Genomic DNA, 27,969 nt, shown 5'->3' with positions numbered 1-27,969 from the left:
TCAACTATATATGTTTCTCTGAATGGTTTCTCTCCCCCTCCCCTTTCCCAAATCCATTCTTCTTTTTTCAGACATGCTTGATTTTTTTGATAAATTCTCTTTCATTTCAATTCATTTGAACAAAATAGAATGAATATAAGGGTGGAGTTCTGCTAGGTAGCGGAAAAATCGCTTGTATGATTTAAAATAAGTCACCACCCAATTTTGCTCTTGGTTCACTTAACACTTACATTGCCATAGATCAAAAGGCTCTACCCATTGATGGTGTTCATATGAGAGTAGGGGGAAAAATTCCGTTCATATAGGAGATAATTTCTGGAGGGATTTTTGCTATGCAAGAGCACTGTTGAAGGTTAACATTTTTTTTTTCTATTAAACAGCAAATTATTGTCAAGAAAGTATTGCCACTCGACAAGTGTTAGTATAATTCTGAGAAAAACAGGGTTGCCACTCAATTCTGGGGAAAAAATTCCCTGTGGGTATGCAGTTTTACAAACGAGCAAACACTGATATTTGAAAAAGATGCATTTAAAATAAAAAAATAAATAATGTTTGCTTTAATGATAGACATTTTAATATTTTACTTTAAAAAAAACCTTTAAAATTACAATTTTTATTGTATTTTTTATGAATTTTATTAGTATAATATTTTATGGTAGTTTCTATGCGTGGTTACAGATTTTAGCAACCTCAATTTAAAAATTAAATAAATAAATTCCTGTACTTTCCAGGTTTTTGAAGAAATTTACAAAATTCCCTGTTTTTTGTTGATTTTTGAATTCCTTGCATTTTCCCTGTTTCTTCAGGTTTTCCTATGGTGTGACAACCCTGAAAAAGTCCTGCAAAAACTTTTAAACAATAGAATTGAGGAAATCACATGGTTGCTTATTTGCTAAAATAAATATTCTTTTCATCATCTTCATCTAACAACATAACTACCAATTTTATATCACTCAAATTTACGATTATTTTCACTTTTTATGTAAAAGTAATATGAATAGAAGTAAGGAATGTTACTAGTCCACTTAAAATAAAATTCAGTTTCTGTAGTTGTTTGTAAGATCAAAAGTATCATTGAATTCTATTATTCATGAGTTCTTTCACAAGTCTGAAAATATAGGAATAACTCAGTGTAAAAACAAAGGGTTCTGTATACATAATGACCCCATTACACTCAAAAATATAAAAATAAATAAAGCTGCAATAAGGGGGAAAAATCAAGTTGCAAAATCTTTTGGGAGGGGTTTTGCATACACTATTTTCACACAGCAAAGGTATTTAAGACATCAAAAACTTCCCAAGTAAATTTTTAAAATCCTAAAGAATGAGCGGAACTATGAACACAAAATTGTTAAGTGGCGGGTTTTACTGTAAAATCAAGCTCATGATCATTGTTTATAACAATTTTGAGATGTATTTAGTTTTTGGAAAGTGTTTCATCAGTAAAAATGTTTCGTTCAAAGATCTTATTGTTTGTCATTAAAATGCAATAGTGTAATTCATTTTTTTTTAAAACACAAATAGTTAAAATATTATATAGGTATTATTTTTTTGAGTGATGTAGAGTCATACATCAGTGAACATATTTCAAAGTTCCTTGAGTTGTATTTTTGTGATCATTTCAAATGGACCAATAATGTTAAGAGAGGACATTGAAATGTATTTGATACTGATTTTAATAAAATGTCACAGTATGTGATTTGTTTTTCCTTCCTTTCTTTCAATCATTTTAATGCTAAGAAATTTGCACCACCGGCACATATCTACTTAAATAACACTAGTCTACCAAAAAAAAAGAAGAAAAAAAAACTTTTCTTTTTACGGAGAAAATATCTGATCCTAATGTAAACTGTTCCGCTGAATTCAAATATGCAAACAGTTTTTCTCCATCACCCACAGATTTTTTGTAACACTAGACAGTAATTTGAAAGAAATGCGCAAATTCACATACAGGGTGTCCAGCAAAGGACTCCCTGGTTTCAAAATTAAATATCTCGGAAACAAAGGACGATATTGGAATAAAATAAATGGAATGTTTACTGTGAAGCCCATAAAAATCACATACAGGAACTTGGAAATTAGTTTTAAAAACTGCCAACAGGTGCACTGCACAATATCATTGCAGTAGGAGTCTCCATAAATAGTGCTGCAAAGAGGTTAGTTGTTTCATCAGCAGTTTAGTCTCTCAGATATGCTTATACGCTAGAAATTATCGTCCAACCTCTTCGCAGCTTTATTCATGGAGACTTATTGCAATTACAGCGTGCAGCGCCACCTGTTGGAACTTTTTAAAACTAATTTACAAGTTCCAGTATTTGACATTTATGGGTTTCACAATAAACATACCATTTATTTTATTCCAATATCGCCCTTTGTTTTCGAGATATTTAATTTTGAAACCAGGGAGTCCTTTGCTGGACACCCTGTACATGACTAACACTAAAATAGTGATCAAAAACTTTGCTATTGTTCTTTTCTTTCTATATTTGGCAACAGGAACACCCCTCTTAAGTGTCTGCAATAAACAGCAAGGATTTATTCACTTTGAGAATGTAGGCTTCTCCAAAGATGCAATTTTTAGCTTTACTTTAATAATACGTAGAAATTTTGATTTTGAGTTTTCAAATTCAGCACTAGTGTTACAAAGTCTGACAAAGTTTTTAAAAAGACATAATTTAATATGAAAGGCCAGCAGAATAACAGGTCCAGTGTTTTTTTTTTTTTTTTTTTACTTCTTCTTCCCATTGTTATCCCATTCGCATAGGAGTAAACAGCATTGTATTAATAAAATTTAGCAGTTAATAAAATTTGTTTAATTTAATTTAAGACAATAAATAATTGTTCCATGAAATGTGTTGTACTAAAGTTTACCTAAAAAGACTTACGAATCTCCATATGTTTCATTCATTTCGATTGTATATTCTAGTGACACCCAGGGCAAAGTGTTTCTATCATGCAATAATATAGTTTTTAAACTTGTTTCAAAAGAGTTAATATACCAAGTCTCATCTGTTTGGTATTAAAATATAAACATATCTATTACAGTGTCAATACTATTTCAGTACACTAAATCATGTTCCTTACAGTAAAATCTATGAATTCTTTATGTTTGCATTCAAACAAAGGCAAAGTAAAACTATCCCCATCTATTAAAAAAATAATCATAAAAATGCATAATCACTTGTTCTTTCAGCCAAAGATAAAAATCTTCCACTGATGTTTTGTGCATAGAATTAACCTGTTGTGATTTATCTATATGGAAATAAAATGTTTCTTACATAAATTACACCATTTTTCCTTTAATAATGTATTTATAGGCTAAATAATCCTTTAAGTCTTCTTGTCAGTGACACAAAGACTCAGATGGATTTGAGTTTGAAGCTGGGATCAAAAGTTGCTATGTAAGGTAATTTCTGATCATTTGGTTTGGAAAATCTGAGGAAATGATCCAAGTCACATGGTTCAACTACAACGACAGGAAGACACGTTTTACGTGAACCTAGAGAAAGTAAACCAATATCTTCCAACACTTTACTTAAAAATATATCACAGGACTTAAGATCGATGCCTTCAAGAAATGGAGGCTTTACTCTCATTCTCTATATTTTATCTATTCTCAGTTGACATATCATGGCAGGAAATTTTCATTACAAAAAGCAGAGCTTGATTTCGTATTGTATTTTGGCAACAGTTTAAATTTTTATTTCAGTTCTCACTTAACAATAGGATGAAATAAATATTAGTGATTTGGAGATATAACTATTGAATGTTCAAATAAATTAACAAAAACATTTGCCTTTTGATCAAACTGCGATACTAAAGCAATCTCAAATCAACTTAATCACACACATTTTTTTTTTGTCAAAATTGGTTCAGTTGTTTATGAAGAGTATGGTAACAAACTCACACACAGAAGAAATACATATATAAAGATGTACAACACTAGTGTATGAATCCATTTCATTTCTATTTCATTGCAGCTTTCCTTAAAAGTATTTTTTTAAAATAAGAAATAGCATATACAATTGCACACAGACTGAAAATTAAAACATTCTCTATTTTCCAAGCACTTCAATTCTCCAAATTGGTCAGTGACAGTTACTTCAAATAATCAGTTTTTGCTGAATCTTGATAACTTAAAAATGGAGCAGTTCCTTAAATGGGACAAAGCTTCCTAAAGAAAAAATATAAATAAAATAAAAACGAAAAAGGAAGAGGATTTATGTGGAATTTAACTGGACTCAAAACTCAAAGTGCACTTTGAAATTCTTTGCTCCAGGGTTGGAAATAAGTGGTATCTCATCGCAGTTTGCGATTCAAAACATATGGAATATGATACAATATCATATCATAAATTGATTCGAAAATTTAGTAATGTAAAAAATAAATAAAAAATAAATAACTGAATATTTTTGGAACGTGAATGACAAACTAGATGTTGATGCAGTGTAGTTAATGATTTTAGATGACAATTTTTTTTTTAAACCAGGGTGCAAGTGGTTTTAATTTTTTCAATGGTGTAAATTTAATTTTTTGAAATTTTTATACCCAAAATATTTTTGTATTTGTAAAACCACCCATTTACACCAGTTTTTCTATTTTGTAAAAGATAAGTGATACATGTTTTTAACTGAAGTTATTGTTCTAAACTTTTTAAATACACACATTAAATGTAACACTTCTGCAAACTTGTTTGTTTTCTTGTTAAAAATGTAATTTAGCAATTTTGTAAAACTTCTCACTTTTACGGAACTGCTCCTAAGTATCAGAATTTAACGAGCAGTAATGCTCCTCAAAATGAAACACTTATATCCCACACTGCTTTGCTCTCTTTGGGTTTTTAAAACTTGTTTCTTCACATATCTTTCATAACCCCACCCCTCTATTTTTTTACACATCAAAAAATCTTTTTTTTTTTGTTTGTTTGGATTTTGTGAAGTTGAAGCTTTTTTGCCAGTTTTCTTACGTAATTAAAAATGTAACATTTTAGTCCCCCCCCCCAAGTATTAAAATAATATAAATACTTCAGCAACTGATTTATGTTGAAAATATATATGCACTATGTAACATCAGTATGCCCAGTAGTGTAGTTCCAGGGGGGGGGGAACGTGAGGGGGGATGGGGAGCTTAAAGATATAAGCTTAAGTTAATGAAATCAAAACCTGGGGGAAAGCTTTTGTTGAAATCTTAGAAAGTGAGAGATGCAAGTGTAAAAATAAAAAGTAGAGAGAACACTGTCCCTTTACTTCCTCCTGAACTTCACCACAGCGTATGCCTTTATATACAAGGCAAAATTTACTGACTTTTCATTTTCTTTAAGCTAGTTTCATAAGGTTGTAATATCACAGCATGTACGAAACACTTTTACAATAATAAGTTCAATTTCATTTAGGACAAAAGTGTTGTTCTCTTTAAGTTTAATTCACTAAAAAAACATAATTAGATAAAGCATCATAAAGAGACACATATGCACTACAATATAGTATTATAAAAATATGAGAAAACATTTATTTAAATAGCTTTAGATACATATTTACAAATGCATATAAAAATTAAAATCTACTCTATAATTACATTGGAAGATAAAATGATAGAACATTGGATGTTTTGTGCTATGCAACATAATTCAAATGGACTGGAGTACGATGAGCACTGTAATTATCACATATGTCTAGAATGTTGTAACACAAATTATTCTTCACCCATCCAGCTATACACCCTCAAAGATTTGTCTGTGAGAGCCGTCAGAAATGATTTGTGGTTGATCTTCATGCCAGCTAAGTCTAAAACAGGCGAATCCGTTTTCAAATGAGACAGACAGTTTCCAGAACAACCATCCCATATAAGAGCCTGTCAAGGACAAGGAATGTTGAAATTTTCACCATGCATAAGAAAAAACATTAAAACAAATGACTCATAGATATAAAAAGTAAAACCAACATGGCCAATGCTCAAACCATAAAAAACATTTCGGTATGCTTTGTGTGCCCACTTTTCAGGAAGTTATGAGATATAGGAAATATTGTGATTAACGGTAGGGGTATACTCCATATACGCTGTATACTCTCTAACTATGTATATAATCACATACACATATCGCCTCAGAGCAACAGTAAGATATCTAATCTCAAAAATAACACTAAGATATCTTACTGTTGCTCTGAGGCGACAATATTGTGCATAATGGATTACTGGGAGTATAACCTCAGAAAAATTGATGGGAACACCAATGATGTGATACGGTGTGATATGGTGCCATGAGGGCAATGGAGGCTGCCTAGAACTTAATTGGCTAATGAAGAATTAAAATTGCATGAAGAATTTAAAATGCATATAAATCAATTTTCAGTCATTTTCTGCTGTTTGTTTTATTTTAAGTTTACTCTGGAGATAGCGGCAATAAAGCATATTAAATGCTTGAACAATAAGTAGGGAATAAAACAAATAGTACTTTTAATCAGCTGTAAATATAACTACTTAAATGCTTACTTATTTTCATACCAGTGCTTATCATTGACCAATTGAAATGTTTATAACTGAGAACAAAGTAAACAGATAACTGTATACAAGTTAATTTAACTGAGATCCCAATATAAAAACAAAGTACAAAGCATTGAGACTCTAAGGCATGATAGCAAGAACTTACACCATTGGCTTCTTCATCACCAGCACAAATAAGCAAAGAGCTTTCCTTATCAGGATGCAACAGGAGCTTTGACTTTGTAAGTTGAGCTTGAGTTCTACCTCCAAAAATCGTCTGAATGGGATTACAAATAAGTCCTCCAGAAGTCTCGGTTACAAATTCACATAACTGAAAAAAACATTATGATTGCAATACAGTATAACCATATCTCAAATTGATTGAGAAGAGAAAAAAAATCGAGATATCGATCTTTCGAGTTGTTAAGGTTTTGAAAAAGTACCCTAGCGACTCTTACAATAGGGAAGTTTTCGATTTTTCAATTTTATTTTTATATGATAGAGTAACATGTATGAACATCATAGGTGAAAAAATGTTTGCGATACGATAAGTAGTTTTTTTAAATTAATTTTTAAAAGTTCAAGCGTTTGTGACGTCAAATGGCACAGGAAGTGATGTCATGCGCTCTTCCGCCACGGGAGAAGCCGAAGAACATGCAGTTGGCTTCGAAGGCGAAACGTAAGGCTTACCTCCTCGCGTTTCTGGAACATTAAACCTCTCATCCTCTCGGAAATATTCAAATACCTTCATTGACGTTACTTGAGGAAGATTTTTAGATTGTGCTTTAACGAATCCGGCCTCCATAGTGTGTTCAAAAGGGTTATTGAATTTCTAAAAAATAAAAATATCAGCGCGCTCAAAATATCCATAACGAAAACAAGGGATCTTTGGCGGAAGGCTGCCGATAAGTGCCCTGTGACGTAAGTTCGTGACGTTTCAGAAGAGCGCACTTTTGCGCATGGATCTTTAAAAGTAATGGCGACTGTTTACTGAAATCATTGGAGATTGCATGTCTCGATGTGTCGATTCAGAAAAGTTGAGTTGTCACCTGATTGATTCGAATTAATTCCACTTGTTGACCGCACGTGCTATGGAGAGGAGTACGAATATTCGCGGCAGTGGAATATGCAAATGAGTGATGGTCAAAGTAGAAGTTAGTGTGGTGATGTCATCGAGGCATGGAATCTCATTGGTTGATAAAACATATATATTGTTGCGAGTGGCAGCATTCTGGGCATCTCGTCTCTCAACGATCCCCAGTTGTTGTGTTTGATCGTGAAGCCTAGTCCGGCTCACGTGTGGGGGAGGGTTTTTCCCCGTGATGCTAGCGGGGGTTTTTTGTGGTATGTGATATTTAATCTTCCAAGTCCTGGAATTAGTGAGTCCAGGTGAAGAAACAGTTGTGTTGTGTCCGGCCAATTAAAATGCCGGGGAAGTGTGTTCCGACGTGTCTACCTGAGATGTTCACTGATCTACGAATTGTGTAATGGTGCTTTTCATTACGGACATTCCTGAAGTGTGATCCGGCGGACCTTTTGGGAGCCTTAAAGTTGATCCTTCGGAGTGGCAAGCGATTGCATCAACATTTTGGTGACATTTTTCTTTATTTACTGGAACCACTTATGTTATGATATTTTGGGGGTGTATTTTATGGGGATGTTATTCTAGTCATATTTAATAAATGTATTTTTCTGAAACATGTTTTTTGCTTGTCTCCAACTTGACATTACACGGCCAGTTAATGTTGGCTTAGTTTAAATATCTTAACTTCTGGATTTTAAACTTAACTTTAATTTATGCCAACAAAAAGTTCGTTAAAAATCAATCACAGTGTTTTAAAATACGGCGATGATTTTTTTAGTTTTGAGGGTCAATTAACAATATCCAATAGTCAAAATACGAACATTTAATAGGTTGCAACTTCCCTATTATAAACACATATACTTTATATACAAGGCTCATGGCAGATTTTGGTAGTCATAAAGTAGGAAAAGTAGGATTAGTATTTCAATGAAGAAGAAGGACATATTCGAAACAATTAAAAGGAAATTTGATGTTTATAGTTCCCCAACACACCGAGCTATGCAAAAGGAAAAAGACAAATCACTATTTGGAAGAGATTACCACTTGAATTCTTTTTCAAGCTAACTCACAACTTCTTATCGTATTACCCTGCATTATCTGGCATGCCGGAAAAAAGGGAGGTCCGGCACGCTGGATAATTCGAGGTTTATTTTGCAACAAAGCAAAAGTAAAATTCTCCATTTAGTTCCAATCAGAAAGCAAACCACTGTAAGAAAAAATAAATAAATCCCGAAAGTAATCTTCTTTATAAAAAAATTTGTATTTCATAAATACGAGCTTGTTTTGTTTATGGTAAGTCTTTATTAACGATTTTAATTATTTGCCAATAAAGTAATCAATTCAGAAGCTATCATTGTTACTGCGATTTGTTCATAGTTTTTTTTTATATAGGTTCCTTTTAGAGAGGGAATTTTAATTTTTATTTATTAAATAGCTATGGTAAGTTCTTTAGCACAGGTTTAGGGGCGGTAACTTACTGCTTAAATGTTTGCTTAGTTTTAATTTAGTTGTTATGAAATTATTGGTTATTAAGCAATATTTTTCATGTTAAAATAACAAATGACATTGTTAATAAATATTTTTTAACAAATTAAGCTGTTTATTAATACTAATGAGATATGTATAGAAGTTACATTCACTTTTAAGCGGAACATTTATTTTCTACAGTATTATTTTTTTTTCCTATCTTTGATTTTTCCATGCCGGAAAGAACCAGGCAAGTGTTATTGAATATCTGGTGACCCCTGAATTTTGTGGCACATTGGATAATACTGTAGGTGGGTTACTGGACAAACATTTACTTTCATGCATACAATATTTTTCCTGACCACTGTCGTATAACTGATTGATGATTGCTGATAAACGTGGATTTCCTAGATATGTGCAAGGATAATGTAGAAAAAATATTGGATTCTCAATTAAATAAGCAATATTTATCAAGAATCTACATTCAATGACTTTAACAGTGGTGAATTTAAAATTTCAAATTGATGCAAAATAATGGTTCCAGAATTCATCCACTCTATATGTAATTACTTCAAAAAGCTTGAACACTGGCATTTTCAAAGTAAAACTAAAAAACTTACAACAGGTTTTTCAGTTTGTCCCTTGCAAATATTTTGAAATTAATGAAAATTACATTTGCTACCAAATATAAAAAAGAATTTATAACTGGAAGCAAAATGTAAATCTCCTAATCAGTGCAATTTGAACTTGATTGTAAGATTTCACAAAATCATTAGTTTTGAAGTGAAATATTAACCAGAAATATTAATTGAAACTAAAATAAAATTAAGCCAGAAATTCAGTCAGCATTTAGCTTTTTGACGTTTGACGCTCTTAAAGAACAGACACTTATTGTTCAGGATTTTTCCATTACAGGATTTTAATAAAACCAAAAAGATATTTATCTCTTAAGAAAGCATTATAAACATCAAAAATATCCATACTGGACACAAAGATATTTAAAATATCAAAATGAAGGCTCAGGGCTCTAAAAATGGCATATAAAACAATTTAATTTTGTAAAATAATTTTAGAATAGTGTTTTAAATATCTTTTATGTTGCTAATGACTATTGACATAATAGAAGCAAAAATAAAATTGAACCAGAGATATAGCATTTAACTTTTTCACATTTGATTTATTAAGAGCATCTAATTTCATTTGGAAGTTTTCATTTTATAACACATTTGAAAAGAAAAAGAAATGTCATTTATTTGCCTCTTAACAAAGTACAGCAAACATCAAAAACGAAAAAAAAAAAAAAATCCAATTTCCAGTGGAGGCAAACAGATTGCATTTTTCAAAATGACCAACAAAATTATAAACAGAAAATAAAAGAATTTATTACAGTAAAATAATTTTAGAATTGGATTGGCTAAAATTAAAAAAATCATATCATATTAATATTATTTGCACTTTTTTATTTTTTAGTAGTTCCTATTTTTTAGGAACAAAATAAATACAACAATAACAAGCACACAAAACATTAAACAGAAATAACAACGTCTTAAGTTCTTAATAGAAGTTTTTTAAGTTGCTTGTATTTTCTTTTTAAAGAAAAAGTTTTTTTTTCCCTCAACAGAATTTAATGTTGAGCATTCTATTTTCGGATTTATCTTAACTAATCAGATATACTGTTTGGATTGGGAAATTTGAACTAATTATGAAAGTCTTAACCAGGGTTGGGTTTTGGACTGTCCGAAACTGGTTTAGGACAGGTGGTTTTTACCGTCCAAAAGTATGCTAAAGCTAAAGAGGTATAACCTAATCAATTCATATTTACTGCAATACTGAAAATGGGTAGCAAAAGTTATCAATAAGTTATAATTAATGAATATTTGATAATATTTTCTCCAAAATGTTCATTAAAAAATATTTTGCTTTAAAAAAATGCCAATCACTCTATTACATAAAACCTTCCTTATGTAACAGTTGGTAGAGTTATGAAAGGAAGTTCACAACACGTTCTGTTTATAACTTAAAGGAATGTTATTAAAAGTGTAATATTTAGGTGCAGGAAATTTTTTTTTCCCGAACCAAATTTTTTTAATGGTTTTTGCATATAAGTTTTACAAGCTGTTTCAATGAAAATTCTTTTTTTAATCATTGATTAAAGAACAATATGCGCTCATATTTTAAAACTTGTGTGCTTTCTCTTTTCAATTCATATTTTAAATGTAATACATTCTGTAACTATAATAAACAAAAACTAAAGTAGCTTGACAATTTTTAGTTCAAAAATTGTCATTCATTGCATTTAAGTCAATTATTACATTACATTTTAAACACTTTTATTCGCACATATGTGTAAATTTCGAAAATTTGGTTTCCATTATGTGAAAAATAAAAAAACCTCAAGAGCACAAATTGAAATCTTTAATGAAGAATTCAACTTCTATGTAACTAGATTAGAATCAGCTGTATTAATAAGTTACAAATATATTTATACCTGAATGTTTACATTGAATAAATGTTCAATATAAAACAGGGTGGCGACAGGAACTGTGAAAAAAAGTTCCCTGAATTTTCCCTGATTTCCCTGATTAAGTTCACCAAATTTCCCTGATTTACGTTACCAATGATAATGGTTTTTTTTCTTTGCTTTACTTGAAATCCATTGGATGTTTGTATAAAATGCAGTATTTTAAACGTTCTAAGTTATGTAAAGTTGTTGAATTAAAGATATGTTTTAAAAAGATGCTACTTTTTAAAATAAAATGGTTAAAAAAAACAAGACTATTTTTTGGGGGGGGGGGAATAACCTACAAAACAGTATATTAAATTTTTATACAATGGAAAGATTATAGAAAATTAAAAAAAAAAAAAAAAAACTTTACATCCAGAAACCACTTAGCATAAGAATTTTAAGAAACTATTAAAATTACTTTTAAAAACATATGTATTTATGATAGAACTAAAAAGTAATTGAAATTATTTTGACCTAAGTTTTCAAACAGTATAGTAATTGTTGCAAGAATAACAAGTAATAGTGAAAGAATAGAAGTAATGCAGTTATTCTTATATAACTAATTGACATATTTATGCAAAACAGATGAAACCATTTGACAAACATTCATAGGGAGCTTTTCTCTAATCAAGAACATAGGTTTTTAAAGAATGAATACAGCATTTTAACAATAAAAAAAAAAATAAAGATATTTACTTAAGTACACAAGTTAACTCTATTTCAAATGATTTCAGTATGTAACGAGAAAAAATCTTCGATTGCTTTTATAACAAACAACTTTGAAATGCAAGGGGGAAAAAATGAAAAAAAAAAAGCAATTAGTTAATTTCAAAATATATAAAAGAAGAATACAACTTGGTTATAAAGTTAAAGAATCCCTAAAGTCTGAAGAAAAGAAAACCTTTATAATCTGCGGTGACAACAAATAATATAACGGCAAAAACAAAGGTTTTTTAATTGAAAGTTCAATTTTAGCAATTAAATTAAAAACTCGAAGAAGTAATAACTTTCAAGCTTCTATCAGTATTAATTCAAAAGCCAAAGATTTCTTTTTGAAATCGTGATTACAGTAAACTAATTACTTCGAGACAATGGAATAAAGGCAAACGAGCTAAGGCATAATTGAAGGCTTCCTCTTTGCCTGTATGGTTGTTTATTTTACGTAGCATTGAAAGCGTAAAAGGAAATTTCAAGCTATGTAAAATAAACAACCTAACAGACACAAAAGCAATCTTAGGAAGTTCATCCTGTGGTTAATAAGTAAGATTCAATACTTTGACGTTGAGGAAAAAAGATGCACAAATATGCGGCAGTATAATCGCACCTCATTAATTTTACTTTTTTTTTGAACAGATAATTGGCGGAAAATGCGTAGGAAATTAAGAGTACTTAACTTTGTAAAGCAAAAAAAAAAAAAAAAAATTCTTCAAAAAATCAATTTTCCCTGATTTTTTGTTATTTTTTCAAAATTCCCTGATATTTCCCTGATTAATAAAGTTCCCTGACTTTTCCCTGATTTCCCTGATCTGTCGCCACCCTGTAAAACATAACTTTGATACATTTTGTTCTGTTTTTGATATCTTCTCACAAAATAAAATTTCTCTAAAAATGTAGATTTGGACACTTTGGAATAGTTTTGGACAGGACGTTTAAAGCCCTGGTAAATACTGTGGTTTTTATTGTAGTGCCCGAAACCTTGCCAACCCTGGTCTTAATTATATTAACAAGTTCGTATTTTTGTGTACTGCACTTTAGATTATATTGAATCTTTATTTTTCTTCAGAATCTCGTCAGATTTTTTTTTTTTAGCACTTGACTAACAATCATTTTCTTAAAATACTCTTACTTCATAGGCATTTAGATTTCAGGAGGTTAAAGCAGTACTATTTTCGGAATGTAAAGCATGAAGGAACATTTTTACACCTGACTTTTATATTAAATTACGCAATGATGTAATTTTAGTTAACACACTCATTACTAATGATAATACTCAAAACATAATTTTGTTTCTCTAATAAATTTAAATGCAAAGCTGAATTAAAAATATGAAAAGATAGACAAAAGTGCATGCATACAGCAGAGTAGGGTCATAACCACTTTTATTTCGGGAAGGGTTTTACCAACACAATTCTGTGAAATCTATATAATCGATTGACTCGATTTTATTGGTATATTCTATTGGTTTTTGTTAGAGTAGGTAGTTTAAATGAGGGCAATGCTACTTTAAGGGCATTAATAAGAGCAATTGATTTGTACACTACATAACTTTGCTATTGTTAAATATTTAATGTCGTTTTAATAAATTTATTTAAAAAAATGTGTGTAATAGTACATACATTCAAAGTAATACTTCTTGAATTCATGTTTTTGGACTTAAAAAATGTGCAAAATATACGATTTGTCGCATTTAAATTAAGAATTTTGAGGATTTGTTAGATTCAGGACTAAAATCTGAATGAAACTAAGGTTTTCTAAGAAATAATTTCACATCAACAATAAAAATAAATAATGTTGCAGATAAAGACCTGAGTATGTGCAATGCATCAATAATAATAATTTCCTTTTTTAACCTTTAAGAATATGGACAGCGTACTGAGCATGCCACTAAGAGAAAAAGCAGCTAAGAATTTCAGAATAGTCACTTGAACAACACCTGGCCATTATTTACCCTTTTTCCAAGGTCCTTTAAGTGACGTACTTGTGTTTAAAGTCGAAAGTTGCCTTTTTGTCTCGTTCTTTTTTATTATTTTTTTATTAAAACCACACGTGAATGTTCAAATTTTGTATGAAAAAATCATATAAAAATAACAAAATACAATTGTGAGAGTTGCAATAATTGTTCAACAAATGCTAACAAGTTGTCTCAATGACTAAAATATCATTTATATATATGCATTTTTTCAAAAAAAATGTGTACTAATGTGTGCATATCACACTATTAGTACTAATTTTATATTAGTGAAATTCTCAAATTAAACGTTATCACAATTTTTTTTTATATATTGTAATTGTATTCATTTTAATTGTGTTTGTCTGATCGTTCAATTAAATCTTTGCTCTGTCTATAACATTACTAGACATTGTATCAAATAGGAAAATCTTTAAAAATTGATAGTCGAGCTTTAAAACATGCTGGCATACGGAGTACACCACTTGTGTTCTTATGTTACTTCAAACCGTCTGTGTTCTTAAAGGTTAAATGTGATTGAAAATTAAACAGAGAGAGTAGTAATAAGTTTCTCGGCCATGCAATGGAAATATATTAGATTTATACATGAATTTAATTTTTTAATATAATGCTCTTGAAACAGCCAATTTTTAACGTCTTCTGAAAGAGATTCAAGCTAAAATGTAGGAAAAAAAGGATTTTTCGCACAAAAGTACGATATTTAATCCTTAAGGAGGAAAAAGGACAAAAATGAGCAGTGTATTCTAAATGTGCGCTAAAAAGAAAAAAAAATTACTGTATGAGAGACCCGAGGCTGCTTTGGAGTAGGCCGACAGGAGACTAAAAAATGACCAGAAGCTGGTTCTGAACTCAAAGAATTACAGGGACCTGCAACAAAAATGATTAAAATACACTTCAAATACACTAAATCTTCTTCATAAATGTAAATTACATTTAAAACTCAAGGAATATGGAAAAACATTAGCTTAATATTGATATTAGCTTGAAAAAACAGAAGTGTATGTGGAGCAATACAGTTCCAACAGAACTTAATCACTTTCTACAAGGGCAAAGAAAAAGCATAAAGACCCTATTTGAGTTTTACGCCATGCAACCACTTGTGACGAATAATGTGCTCAACAAAATGCAAATTTGAAATATGATATGGGCATTATTTCGAATGGACAGGAATTTTAATGGTAGAAAAAAAAAGCAATTAGTTTCGATAAAAATCTTTATTAGGATAAGAGAAACTATACTAAATAAAGTCGTCATAGCAAAACTGAACATCAGAATATCAACTACAGTCCTAAAAGATCCCCATCAGAATGAAAAGAATTATCATGAAAAACCCTCGTTGCAATCAAGATATAAGTTACAAGATATCTTCATTAGAAAAATAGCGACTCAAACCTGATAAAAATTTCAGAGTAACAATGAAAAATTTCAGTAGTTTTGAAAACTGTTCCATTGTTTTTAGAAATTTGATATTTTTTAAAATTGAATGACATTATCAAGAAAATTAGTTAAAATATCCCTATTACAATAAAGACAAGTTGCTATAACCTCAATGATCTTGTTAAATTAGTGGTGGAGTATTTTTCATTAAAATATAAATAAGTGGAAAACAAATCTACTTCAGTTGGTTTTAATGAAAATTTATTTTAGGAGACAAAATAAACTACTAAGCATACATGAGGAACATTAAATTTTAAGCCAAAAGAAAGTGAACTCAAAATAATTGTAACTCTAATTATTTTTATTCATTGTATAAAATGCAGGGAGGAAAGTTCAGACAGCAAAAAAGAGGAAAATATTTTTCTTTATTATTTTGTTTTTGTAAAATTATGCAAAAAAGGAATGATATACAAAAACTGCATCAAAATACCACTGAAAGGTCAATATCCAAAAATACAATACAAAAAAAATAATAAAAAAAATATCTAATTTACCAAATTTTTAAGGTATTTATTTATTTATTAATTTTTTTAAATAAACAAATTATGCTTCAAATATTTTAGTAGAAGTTAAATATGTTGCACATATTATTCTTGAAGCATAGCATTCTAGTATTCTTCAACTTACAGTTTTTAAAGAGATCAAGAAACTGTCTTACACACTAAGTACCAAAAGACTAATTTAACAGTTGCATTAATCTAGTGTTTTTAGGGATACCTAAGAAAAGAATTTACAATCAAACTGTAACAAAACTCACAGTCATTAAATATTTAAAACTCTGGGACATGCCCCCTTTTTAGAAATTTTTGAAAGTCAGTTTCCAAAATGTTATGCTGTGCTTATATTTTTTGGGAAAATTGGGAAACTTTCCTAAATTTCTCAATTTTTAACCAGTATATGATTTGGGGGTAGCTGTAGTTATAACATTAGTTGTTTATTAAAGCATCACATTACAATTTTTTTAGCATACATTGTTTGAGTGGGAAGCAACTTAAAGGGAAAAAAAATCTTCTCTCATCCAGACATTTAACCATGTTTTTTCTTTGTTATCATTGCTCGTTTTATTTCCTAATAACTTCCCAATTTGTATAAATGTGCTGCATTCCACTATTTCTTGAACTACATCGTTTGTCCATTTCTATATTACTTTAAATTTTACAAGACATAAGGGCATCAATTTCTCACCCCTTGGCTCTCCAAACACATAACTTTTAAAATTGGGAGTGTTTGTAGAGTAAAAATAGAGTAAAAAATCTAAAGTCTTTTTTATGTGATAGAACATACCTTTTATAGCAATGGAAAATGAATAATTAAATTAAAAAATGACTGGTTACCCGTTCATTGATATTTGTATTTCTTCTAATCTTTTTCCACTTAGAGTGAAGCTCTTATATTTGATGAAAAAATATTCACTATTTCAGGACCAAAGTTGCCTCACTTTATCATGAAAATTATGCAATATTTTTTTTTAACAAGCTGTAAAACTTAAACTTGAGGTTGGCCATAAATATTTTCTATGCTGTTAAATACAGAAAAAGAATAACCTTGCCATTTTTCAATAAAATCAGAGAATGTGGGTGATGGACCACATTCTTTTTTATTAATTTTTCATGGAAGGAACCAACAATTTAAATAAATTTAAGAAATAAATAAGAAGAAATAAGGTAGCCTACATTAAAAAACCTTCTAACAATAAAAAATAATTGAAATATTTGCAGGATGCAAAAGAATTGAACTCTCCAACAAGGCGTGTAATTTTCGGTGAAGCACGTGTTCGACGATGGCATGTTTCCCAAACATTCGCTTTTGACATAAATCACAATGAGTGGGGGGTGGACGGGGGGAATAGGAAGAATATTAAAACAGGGATCGATGACAAAGGAAAATCAAAATCGTTTGGATTCTCAAGAAAAATAGGAGTGGATCGGCATTGAAGGGGGAAAAGTTCCAAGAACTAACAGAGACAGCACAGGGTTCATACTCAATTTGGATTAAAAATTTCCATGACTTTTCCAAGACTTTTTCATGACTTCATAAAAATTTTCATGACCTTATTATACGAAAAGAACAATACAAATTAAATGCCAAACTTGCCAATTTTCGGAAATGGGCTTTCGAAAAACTTTTATGTGAGTGCCACTACCTCATTGGACGTTACTCATCGGAGGGCACTTACTTGTGACTGAAAAAATATAAGTGCACTGCAGAAACTAATAAATTACTCTTATTTGTCATCATATCAATTCTAGTAAAGTAAAAATGCAATACACTGATGTTTAAATGTCTAACAAATATTTAATAAATAGGGCAGAATAGTAATTAATAAGACAAAAATTGAATGGGTCAATACTAAGTTACCAATAAATAAACTTACTTCATAAAAACATTGCCCTTTGGTGGCAATAGTGCACATGGGCGTCCATATGCAAAATTTTAAGGGGGGGGGGGCTCAGATATTTTCCACCATGGTTTAGCAGGATATTTTCCCCACAGAAACCGATTGCAGTACAGATTAGAGGTATTAAAATTTGACATTTTTAATAACTTATTCATTAATGGCTGGAAAAGAAATGTTTTTGCATTTTTGCAAAGGAAAAAGTACTAAAAGCAAGGAAGTTCTCATTTCTAGGGGGGGGGGCTTAAGTCCCCTCTTGCCCCCTATATGGGCACCCTTTGATAGTGCATCTACTCACCAATGTAATTGAACAAAATACTATATTCATTCAATAAAGTAAAGCCGCGTTTTTCATTTTTCTAAATCAGATATTTCGGCTGGCTACAAGAGGATCAGTTTTACGAGCTGTATGACGGGCACCACTGTTTTAGAGTATTAGAATTCCCCTATTTCTATGTTCTATTGCCTGACTAAAATCTTCACTTTCTAAAGCCTTCAACATATTAAGATAAACTCTGGTAAATTTAATAATGAATTTTTTACAAGTAGTTGAAACAAACTCGGGTGCAATTGAATTACACTTTTTGAGTAGGCGTGGCAAAATCATGAAAGTGCAAGTCCATTACAACAGAATATAAAATATAAAAAGGGCAGAAAATAATAGTGAATTCAAAATTAGGGATGTCCTTAGTAAAATCACATCACAAAAAAAGGCGAGCGGCTGTTACAGAAGCAGATGAAATTGGATTCTGAAACTCAGACTTGTTTCTGAAATTGTTCAAGTTATATGCAATATTACTAAAGCACTCAATATTTCTAGTGCTCTTTTAGATATTGTTACTTTCTTACTACTCAAGACATTTTTTCATGACTTTAAATAAATTTCCATGACTTTTAATGAAAATATTAATTTTCTATGACTTTTCCAGGTCTGAAATTTGTTTATTTTTTTTCCATGACTTTCCAGGATTTCCATGACCCGTGCGAACCCTGACAGCCGGAATTTTGGGAAAATCTCATCCCTGAATGTAAGAAATTACAAAGAAAAATTTGAATTTCCTCTCTTCTGTTTAGGAACTCTTTTTATATAATTGTTATGTATACATAAAATACAATGCCAGCTCAGTTATTCCATCCGAGGGCAGCAGTTTTGTGCTTATTAGCACTCATCAGCCCGGGAATAGGAAGTAACTGAGCTAGAGACAGAAAACCTCTTAAAGGAGCCAAACAAACTGGTAGCTAATGTAGAATTAGCACAGACGAGTGACCGCAGCAATGGTGTGGTTCAACTGAAAGATTGAAGGAAAAGCTATGTATTTTGCAGTAAGTTACGGCTCAAAACCAGGGCCCAAGGCAGAAATACATAATATACACTGCTAGCTCACTTATTCCATCCGAGGACTGCAGTTTCGTGCTTATTAGCACTCATCAGCCCGGAATAGGAACATTAGTTACCAGTTTATTTGGCTCTTTTTAAAAGAGAAATAAAAAATCATTTCTGAATTACAACAGTTGCAAAATAACTTATACACGGGGTTTGATGGCAATCACCGTTCTTTATTCATTGTAAAACGAGATTTTTACGTTTTATATTTTTTTCTTGTAAACGACAAACAGTATTTCAAGATCATATTCTCATGGTTATATGAAAGAATGCCATCAGAAAGAAAACTAATTTTTATGGGGAGAAGTACATTCTTTTGAATAGTACCAATGAAAATAAGATGCAAGGTGACACAATTGAGTTACAGCGTATTGAAAATACGCTATTTTTCATGTGAATGATTTCGATAGTCACTTTGGATGGCAATATCTTTTAGAAAATCAATATTTACGCTCTGCAACTTTTACACATCAAAACCATGTATATTGACAGTGGAATTGCAAAGTAAGAGCCAGGAAAAGATTTCCCCACTGCACTTTTCACGAGTTTACACGCATCCCATAAAAAATCAAATGAGCTCAAATTCACAAAAATACTTGAGCGTATTGACAGGCAAGTGTACTTTAAGATCCTAAAATTTCAGGCTTCCAGGGTGATAAATTATTCTGCAAACTTAGGCTAAAGACGGCAATTTATAACAAAAAGCTAATCCGCAATTTTGGGTCTTTTTTTTTTTTTTTTGAGAGAGAGAGAGATCCTAGATCCTTAGGATTTGTATCTCAGAAGCTGAAAATTTTTGCATAGGTTAGTTTCAAAGGCATCTCTACACTTCTGGGGACGATTTGAAAAATTAAGTCAGTTGACGTGGAATGACTCAATTTACTCCCCAAATGTTTATTCTAAAAATAAATTGCATTTTTTCTTTAAACTACAAAAATAAATAAGGACTTTAACATTAATTTTAATCATTCAAATAAAAAACACACCTGTTTCTGAAAAATTTGTTATAAAATGAAGCAGTAGTCAATAAGACAGTTGACATTCTGAAATTGCTAAGTTATAACAATTTGTTAAACAGTTATTGTTTTGGCCACTGCATATCTAAGTCAATCTTCAAGTTTATTATCCTTTTTTTTAGTCACTAATGATTATTGATTTGATACACATGATTTTTGATAATTTTGTTATTTGACCAAACAATGACCCCCAATCCTGGAATATTTCTTCCACTTGGGAAAATTCCACTTGGCCCCTTTGAGGGTAATTATCCCCAGGCTGGGCATGGCTATACTATAGCATCCTCATGTCAGCCATAAAATTTCTGGAAATAGAGTTGTCTTGGTAATCTTGAACTCCATCTCAGACAAAAATAAACTGTTCAAGGCATAAAACGGAAAACATATTTAATTCACAGCATGGGAAAAGAAATAAACTATTAATATTATCAATAGTATCATACAATACCTAATGCAGGCAAAGGAGCAACTTTATATTCCCCAACACTGTTCAATTTTTCATAAAATGCACAATCGGAGAGCTTCCCAACAATCGGACCAGACGTTCTACATAAAAAGAAAAACATCAGGTAAAAAAAAGCTTGCGCTGCATTGAAAATGCAAAAATGAAATATGCTATCTAATGCGAAACACACACTTGTACACTACACTTATCTGACACTTAGAAAGTTAGAGCAACTCAAAAAGTTTGAGGATAAAAAAACAAACCATACACAGAAACAAAATTTTAAAAAATAATTCATGGGTTAAAATTCAAACTTTTAAATGAAGGGAAGACCTCCTCCAAGCTTTAAGAGTGGAATGGATCTAAAGATATAGGGAGGGAGAAAAAGTAGCAATACTATTTCACTAACTACAACCTTTGGGTACTACCACCATATAAAACTTTGCGTTCATTGTCTTGCCTTTTTTTTCCGCAACCACCCAAATTCCTAAGAATTGTTTATTTTTATAACACTAAAAGAAATAAATACAAAAGTTAATAATCTATAAGGGTTAATAAAGTGGCATTAGCATCACTATGCATGTGATCTGATGCACTGAGTCACTATGATCTCTGATACGGTGAGGCTTCTGCAGGTGGGTATTTTTCTTATTGAAAATTTTAAAAGACGGAATCTGAAGTTTAAGCTGAATTTTAGGCTTCATAATTGTTTCCTTAAAAAACATTCTATGACTGAGTTGTTTTCAAGAAGCCCAAATGTGATTAAAAAAGTATGTGGCTTATGATGCACCAAAAGAGAAAGGTTTAAAGCTCGAACATATCCATGAAATCTTGTTACTGTATCATTTTTTGCAACAAATTTTAATATATTGGTCTTTCAGCTAAATAGTGAAAGTTAGTATATTTATTCCAAAACGTGATTTAATGAAGCTCATTTTATATATTTTTTAACAGAAGCTTAAAACCTATTCAAAATGGGTTCGGTTTCCAATCAGAACAAGTGGAAATACCTTTAAGCGGTTCATGGATGCCACAATTGCTACTGTAATATATGAAATCAGTATGATTAACAAGAAGTTCTGCCTAGAACTCAACAAGCCTATTTTCTCACATACCCACATTGATTTTCTAGCATCAGATCATAATTATCTTTTTTAATTAAGATTACAAATTATGTCGCCATACTTTTTAACATCTTAATCTAATTTCTAAAAACAAAATATGCCTCTTTCACAAAAAAAAAAAAATATATATTAATTTGAATTTTGACATCTTGAATTCAAATTATGTTTTTCGCAATCACCAGTGTGTGTTTGTGTGTGGGGGTATGTGTTTGTGTGTAGGGATGTGTATGTGTATGTAGACATGTGTGTTTGTGTCTGTGTGCTGGCATAAGTATGTGGGCAGTTGTGTGCATGAATGTGTGAGTGTGTGTGTGGGGAGAGGGGTATGTGTATGTGTGTGTAGGCATATGCGTTTGTGTTTTTGTGCAGGCATGAATGTGTGGGTAGTTGTGCGTATGTTTTTCAGGGTTCGTACTCAATTTCAGAAATAAAATGAAGGAGTTTTGTAGGAGTTTTGAAGGAGTAAAATGAGATTTTGAAGGACTACTAATGGGGTGTCATTAAATGATGTCACACTTTTTTTCAATATATTTGACCATCTGCACCTTTTATCACAAAGTGTCACACTTCACCCCAAACTTCTCGTCACGTCATATTTTTTACAAACATATTGTTACATTAACTATGTCATGTCACTTTTTGTCACTCTCTCTCTTCCGCTTGTCACAATTTCATGAGCCCATCTCCTCCTCAAAGCATGACATCACTTGTTTATGACCCTTTTTACAATATCATAACTGCAATTAACTAAACAATTGGGGTTTTTTTAACACAATCACTTAATATAGTACATCTACTTATGTATTTTTAAATATTTAAATAATAATTAGACAACCTGACTTTTGTAGCTGAGTGTAGTGGAAAGAAAAACAATCTTAAAACTTGAAAAAATAGCCAAGCACCATTTAAGCATATTTTACTTCACTTATGAAATGTCTTCTAATGAAATTCTCACCTTCAACTTTTATGAATCAACTATGATCAATTTGTAAATCAAAAAAAATAAATGCACGAAATTACTACATTAAAATCGCCTTTGTGACGAAGTTAGTTGCCAATCGAAGTATTTTAAGTTTCTGTTATAGAGAAAGATTATGTAGTCTTGAATTAAATAAGAAGGAGTTCTGAAGGAGTTAAAACCAAAATGAAGGAGTTTGAAGAGCCCTTCAAAAAAATTTCATAAATGAAGGAGTATTGGAGGAGTTTTGAAGGAGCGTATGAACCCTAGGTTTTGTGTGTGTGTATGTGTAGGTGTCTGTATGTATGCGTGTGTGTATGTGTTTGTGTGTAGTTGTGTATGTATGCACGTGTGTAGGACATGGATGCAACCTGGAGACTGTTTTCGCTATAGGAGCAGCATTGTGAGGAGCCGGTCGACGGTGATGGTGCGGAGGGTGGCGGTGGGAAAAGAAAATGATAGCACGCCAAAAACAGTCAAATGAAAGAAATAAGCAATTGTGATTGCTCAAAAAAAAAAAAAAAAAAACATTTGATGGTACATAGAATTTATAACAAATTCAGTGTATCAAATTGTTAGGTTTTATTTTTCAGGTAATGATCTTTTTGTTAGGATCACTTTAAATTTATTATTATTATTTTTTTATAATTAAAAGTACAATTTCACGAGAGTCAAATTGAACATCATATTACAAAAAAAAAAAAAAAAAAAAATCTCACAATATATATGAATCTGAGAGGGTAAAAAATAAATAATCAAATAAAGTAACAGCAACTTTTAAACAATACAAAGGCAGGTTTTTCAGTTTAAATAAAAATTGTCAATGGTTCGAAAAAATGAAAAAAAAAAAAATTAACAAGACCAAAATTAATAATTTTTTATCAAAAACAATATTGTTTTGTAGCTATTTCATTTTGGTAAAAAGTCAAGTGCCTCGGACTTCTCTCCCCCCCCCCCCCCCATTTCAAGAGAAGAATTTATACTCAGCTAAGATTATTTAAGCAAATCACTTCAATAATACCATGATAACCAATACAGAACTTGAATGTTGTGGTGGTGGGGGGAGAATAGATACAAACCTGTAACTAGCAGATGTTGCATTGCGAAGGTATTCTACAGAAACAACTGGAGTTTTACTGCCGAAAGCTGGTAATTCACGGACATGGCTGCTAGTCATACGAATATCAAAAAGAAAAGTGGCACCAGATTTGAGACCAGCAAAAAAGTACAGTGGATCATCTGCATCCCATTTGCAACTCCAAACATCAGATTCAACTGAATACCTAAAGGGTGATACAAAGGACTTAAATAAAAGCATAAAAAAAGTAAAAAAATTCAATCCTTTAAGCGATTGTTTTTTTTAACAGGATTTTTTTTTTTGGTTTTTTTAAACTGTTTTTTTTAACAGTTTAAAAAAACAAAAAAAACATGATTTTTTTTAGTAGGCCCGGCTTGTCTGGAAAATCTTGGCTGGTTTTTTTTGGGCTGGGCAGGGTTAGAAAAATCTCAGATATTTTACATGCCATGCCGAGTATGTTTGTCTAAAAAAATACAAACCCAAATAAAATTTTATATGGCCAGTTTTTTTCATTGTATAATAATAAAAAATATTTGAATTTGTCATATAGCATTAATCGGACAAAAAATTAATTGAACAGCTTTATATCTAAATTAAGAATGATTTCAATAAAATACATAAAAGTTCAAATAAAAAGTACATAAGTTGTCATTAAAATTACCTATACTTAATTAAAAATTATAATAATTACATGCCCTACATTTCCAGTAGGGCATCTAAGGGTAATAGATTCATGCTTGATCAAAATGTTTACATGCCAATATAATTTTTGAGCCCTGAGGTTGGCAGTAGCGTAACTATGGGGTCTGTAGAAATTGCCCCCCCCCCTAGGGTTGCCCATATGGGAAGTTACCAGAGGTCATTGCGACCTCAAAAAAAAATTTTTTTTTAAACATTTTGATTAGTTGATTCGACAAATAAGAGGCAGTATTGCAATTTTTTCCCCTTATTTTCTTTTTTAGAGTTGTTTTCAATGATGCCCAATGTCCCTTTTCAGTAGATGTTATGTATCTGTCTCTAGCTCTTTTCTTTGCGAGATTTTTTTTAAATTTTTTTAAAAGCATTTTCAAAATTCTATAATAATAAAAAAAAAACTCTTAATTTTTTTTTAATCAGTTGAAATGCCACCCCCCTGGCTGCTGTGCCCATGGCAAGAGCCACTCCTGCCAACCCCTTGTTACGCTACAGGAGGCTGGGTCTGGTTTAGCGAACTCTGACTCCCCTAAGCTTTATATTCAGAAGGGAGTAAGTTTTTGGGAGCAAGAAAGCATAATTCGACTGTTTCTGCTTTCGCACATTTTTAAATTATAAATGTTTGCGTTCAAAGTCTTAATGCTTTTTCACAACTTTTCCAAAATTCAAAACACTTGCTTACTTTTATTTCACAAAACTTACAAATTTTTAACAATTTAAAAAATACTCCTAATCAAGTGTAAATTTTAGTTTTAGCAGAGTAATTATAACTTTGAACACTTTACATCAGGGATTGCGCTAAGGATTTCAAATTGTTTGCCAGTAAATTAGCCAAATTTTTAAAGTGTTAGCCAAATTTCAAAAGTCTTAGTCAAAGACTAACTTTTACTCATTTTAATGTATTTTTGTTTGCAGAAATATTTAATCAGAGAGTGAAGTATAACTTAATTTTTGATAATTTTTTGAGGATAAGGACAGGGGTATATCCAGGAATTTTTGTCCGTTTTTACGAATTTTGTGAGAAAAAAAATCATATGTAATTTTTCAAAGGAAAAATGGCTAAAAACAAAGAGAGCGTAGCGCAAAAGGGAAACGTCATCCTTCCACCGATCCGATGAACGGTAACGCTCTGATCTAAGGCCCCTATATATACGAGCCGAAGCATCAGCTTAAGATTAGCCTTTTTGGATCAGAGCGCGTGTTTGAGTGGTTGCCTTTCTGGCAAGTTATCGTGTTTGGTGATTGTTCACTGTGAGCAATTATTAGCGGCACGTGAATTGTTTATTAAATAAAATATTATTTTCGGCAAATTTGGCGAAATCTGAAACTTTGCTGTAGTAACCCTAACAGTGCAACAATGAAAAATCCGATCCAAAATGGCTTAACTTAAACTGATGCGTCGGCCTATCTATATAGCCGCTCTACTCCGATCCGATGCTAACGCACGCGCGCGTACTCATTCTGCTAGGAGTATAAAACAACTTTCAATGATTGCTAGTCTGGGAGTTTTGTGAAAGGTTCATTTTTAGGGGTCCGAATTTTGTGAAGGAACCTAATTTTTATCTAGATTGACATATGAAGGGAGATTTTTTTTCTTCTGTGTATATTTTAGAGAATTTTCTGTTCGCCAATAAATTCGCCATATTCGAATTTTTTTCGACGAATTTAGGATTTTATCGCATTTGGCGCATTGGCGAATGCTTAACGCGGTCCCTGCTTTACATGATTACATTCCAGCCACTGATGAATACAATAAAGTACTCAAAAATTTAAGTTTGACTTAAAGTTATTTTTAAAAACATCTATCAGTTCTTTAGACAGAGTAACTAATTTGAAAGATATAAAATTCCTATTCAGAATGCAAAAATATTGTCCATTTCAGTTGATAGGGCTTGAAACTAAAGACACAATAGTTGGAGGCAAAAGATTCTCTTTTTATGACAATAAGAGAATGATACTAAATTTCTTATATTTCCAGTGATTAAACATAAAACCTATATTCACCCAACTAATCAAACAAAATAGTTTCTTGCATTTATTAATTACAGTAGAACCTCATTTATCAGGATCTAAGGTTTATTCAGATCAAATTTGTAGAGTTCAAAAAAAATTATATTTACTAAAATAATAATTTTGAATTACAATTGCAAGAATGGAAATAAATATGCCAAATAGTCGAATATTATTTCAATTAACCACACAACTCCAGCATAGAACGTACAATAAACTACAGTACAAATTTAACAAACAATATGATGCACTTGGAGCTTCAGTTCGACACCACTGTATTTGAAATATAAATGATAAAATATTTGCAAGAAATTAACTATGTAATTTTATTACAAAGTAGTTTTTTTTTTTTGCTGTAACAAAAGATAAGTCTGCTTAGTTAAGAATGTGTCTTGGTTATTATCCGAACTATCACTAGCCCCAGTTAGTCAGGATAAACGAGATTAGATTATAATGGGAACAATATCAGGCTATTGAGAAAAATGTCCAAAGTTTTGGAGCATTCTTGTGACAAAACTTACGTTTGAACTACTGTGTTTGACAAAACATTTGTAATCTTAACAGATTTGTCTAATGATGCAGTCAGAACAAGGCCATCGTTGACATGAAATGCCATATCCTTGATTGGCTTCTGATGGACCCAAACAAATTCTGATGGCTTCATATCTAATGTTGATATCTATAATAAAATGTTAAAAGTCATGTTCAAAACAATATTATTCTAATGACAGACGATACAAACAATATTATTATAAAAGACAATACTTTTAAGCATAAAGGTATTAACAAAATAAGCATAATAAAAAAGTTGGTTGAGAAAAATTAGGTACTGTCAGATGCTGCAAAATTACTTTTAGCTAGTAAAATTGTGCCACCTAAACTAACCTAACTCTTCCCCTTAATTCGATGCTCAATTTTGTATTTTCAATGTTTTGGTTAGAAATTGAATTTTGACTGATCAATCTGATTTTTGTACTTCAGAATTTGTAAATAAAGTTAGGCCTTGCAAACTACCGACCAGAGAGTGGTATGCAAATGATGTCACGCTTTGAAGAGGGAGGGAGTTTGGGATTTTTTTTTTTTGCAAAAAAGAAGGGAGAATGTAACAAGAAGAAAGACATCACACATCTTTTTATAATTATACGCTTATTAAAATCAGTGTGAAATTTAACAAGGGGAGGGGTTAAGTTGAGGTGCGATACT

The 27,969-nt window shown here is 31.1% G+C and overlaps 1 protein-coding gene across 1 annotated transcript in view; it reads right to left on the bottom strand.

The window, feature by feature from the left end:
• Positions 1-5,503: 5,503 nt before the first annotated feature.
• The window catches only part of LOC129234486 (E3 ubiquitin-protein ligase RFWD3-like), a 56,155-nt gene continuing 33,689 nt past the window's right edge, over positions 5,504-27,969 (bottom strand). The window contains exons 7-12 of the mRNA XM_054868484.1: positions 27,288-27,445; positions 24,065-24,268; positions 20,907-21,004; positions 15,002-15,093; positions 6,647-6,811; positions 5,504-5,850 (exon numbers count right to left, since the gene is read on the bottom strand). Of these exons, the coding sequence (XP_054724459.1) occupies positions 5,692-5,850; positions 6,647-6,811; positions 15,002-15,093; positions 20,907-21,004; positions 24,065-24,268; positions 27,288-27,445 (876 nt within the window). The 3' untranslated portion in view covers positions 5,504-5,691. The remainder of the gene's footprint in view (positions 5,851-6,646; positions 6,812-15,001; positions 15,094-20,906; positions 21,005-24,064; positions 24,269-27,287; positions 27,446-27,969) is intronic.

Source organism: Uloborus diversus, chromosome 1, assembly GCF_026930045.1.
Source record: "Uloborus diversus isolate 005 chromosome 1, Udiv.v.3.1, whole genome shotgun sequence".
NCBI lineage: Eukaryota > Metazoa > Arthropoda > Arachnida > Araneae > Uloboridae > Uloborus > Uloborus diversus.
The sequence above is the reverse complement of the archived record's forward strand: the minus strand, read 5'-3'. Positions and strand labels throughout refer to the sequence as shown.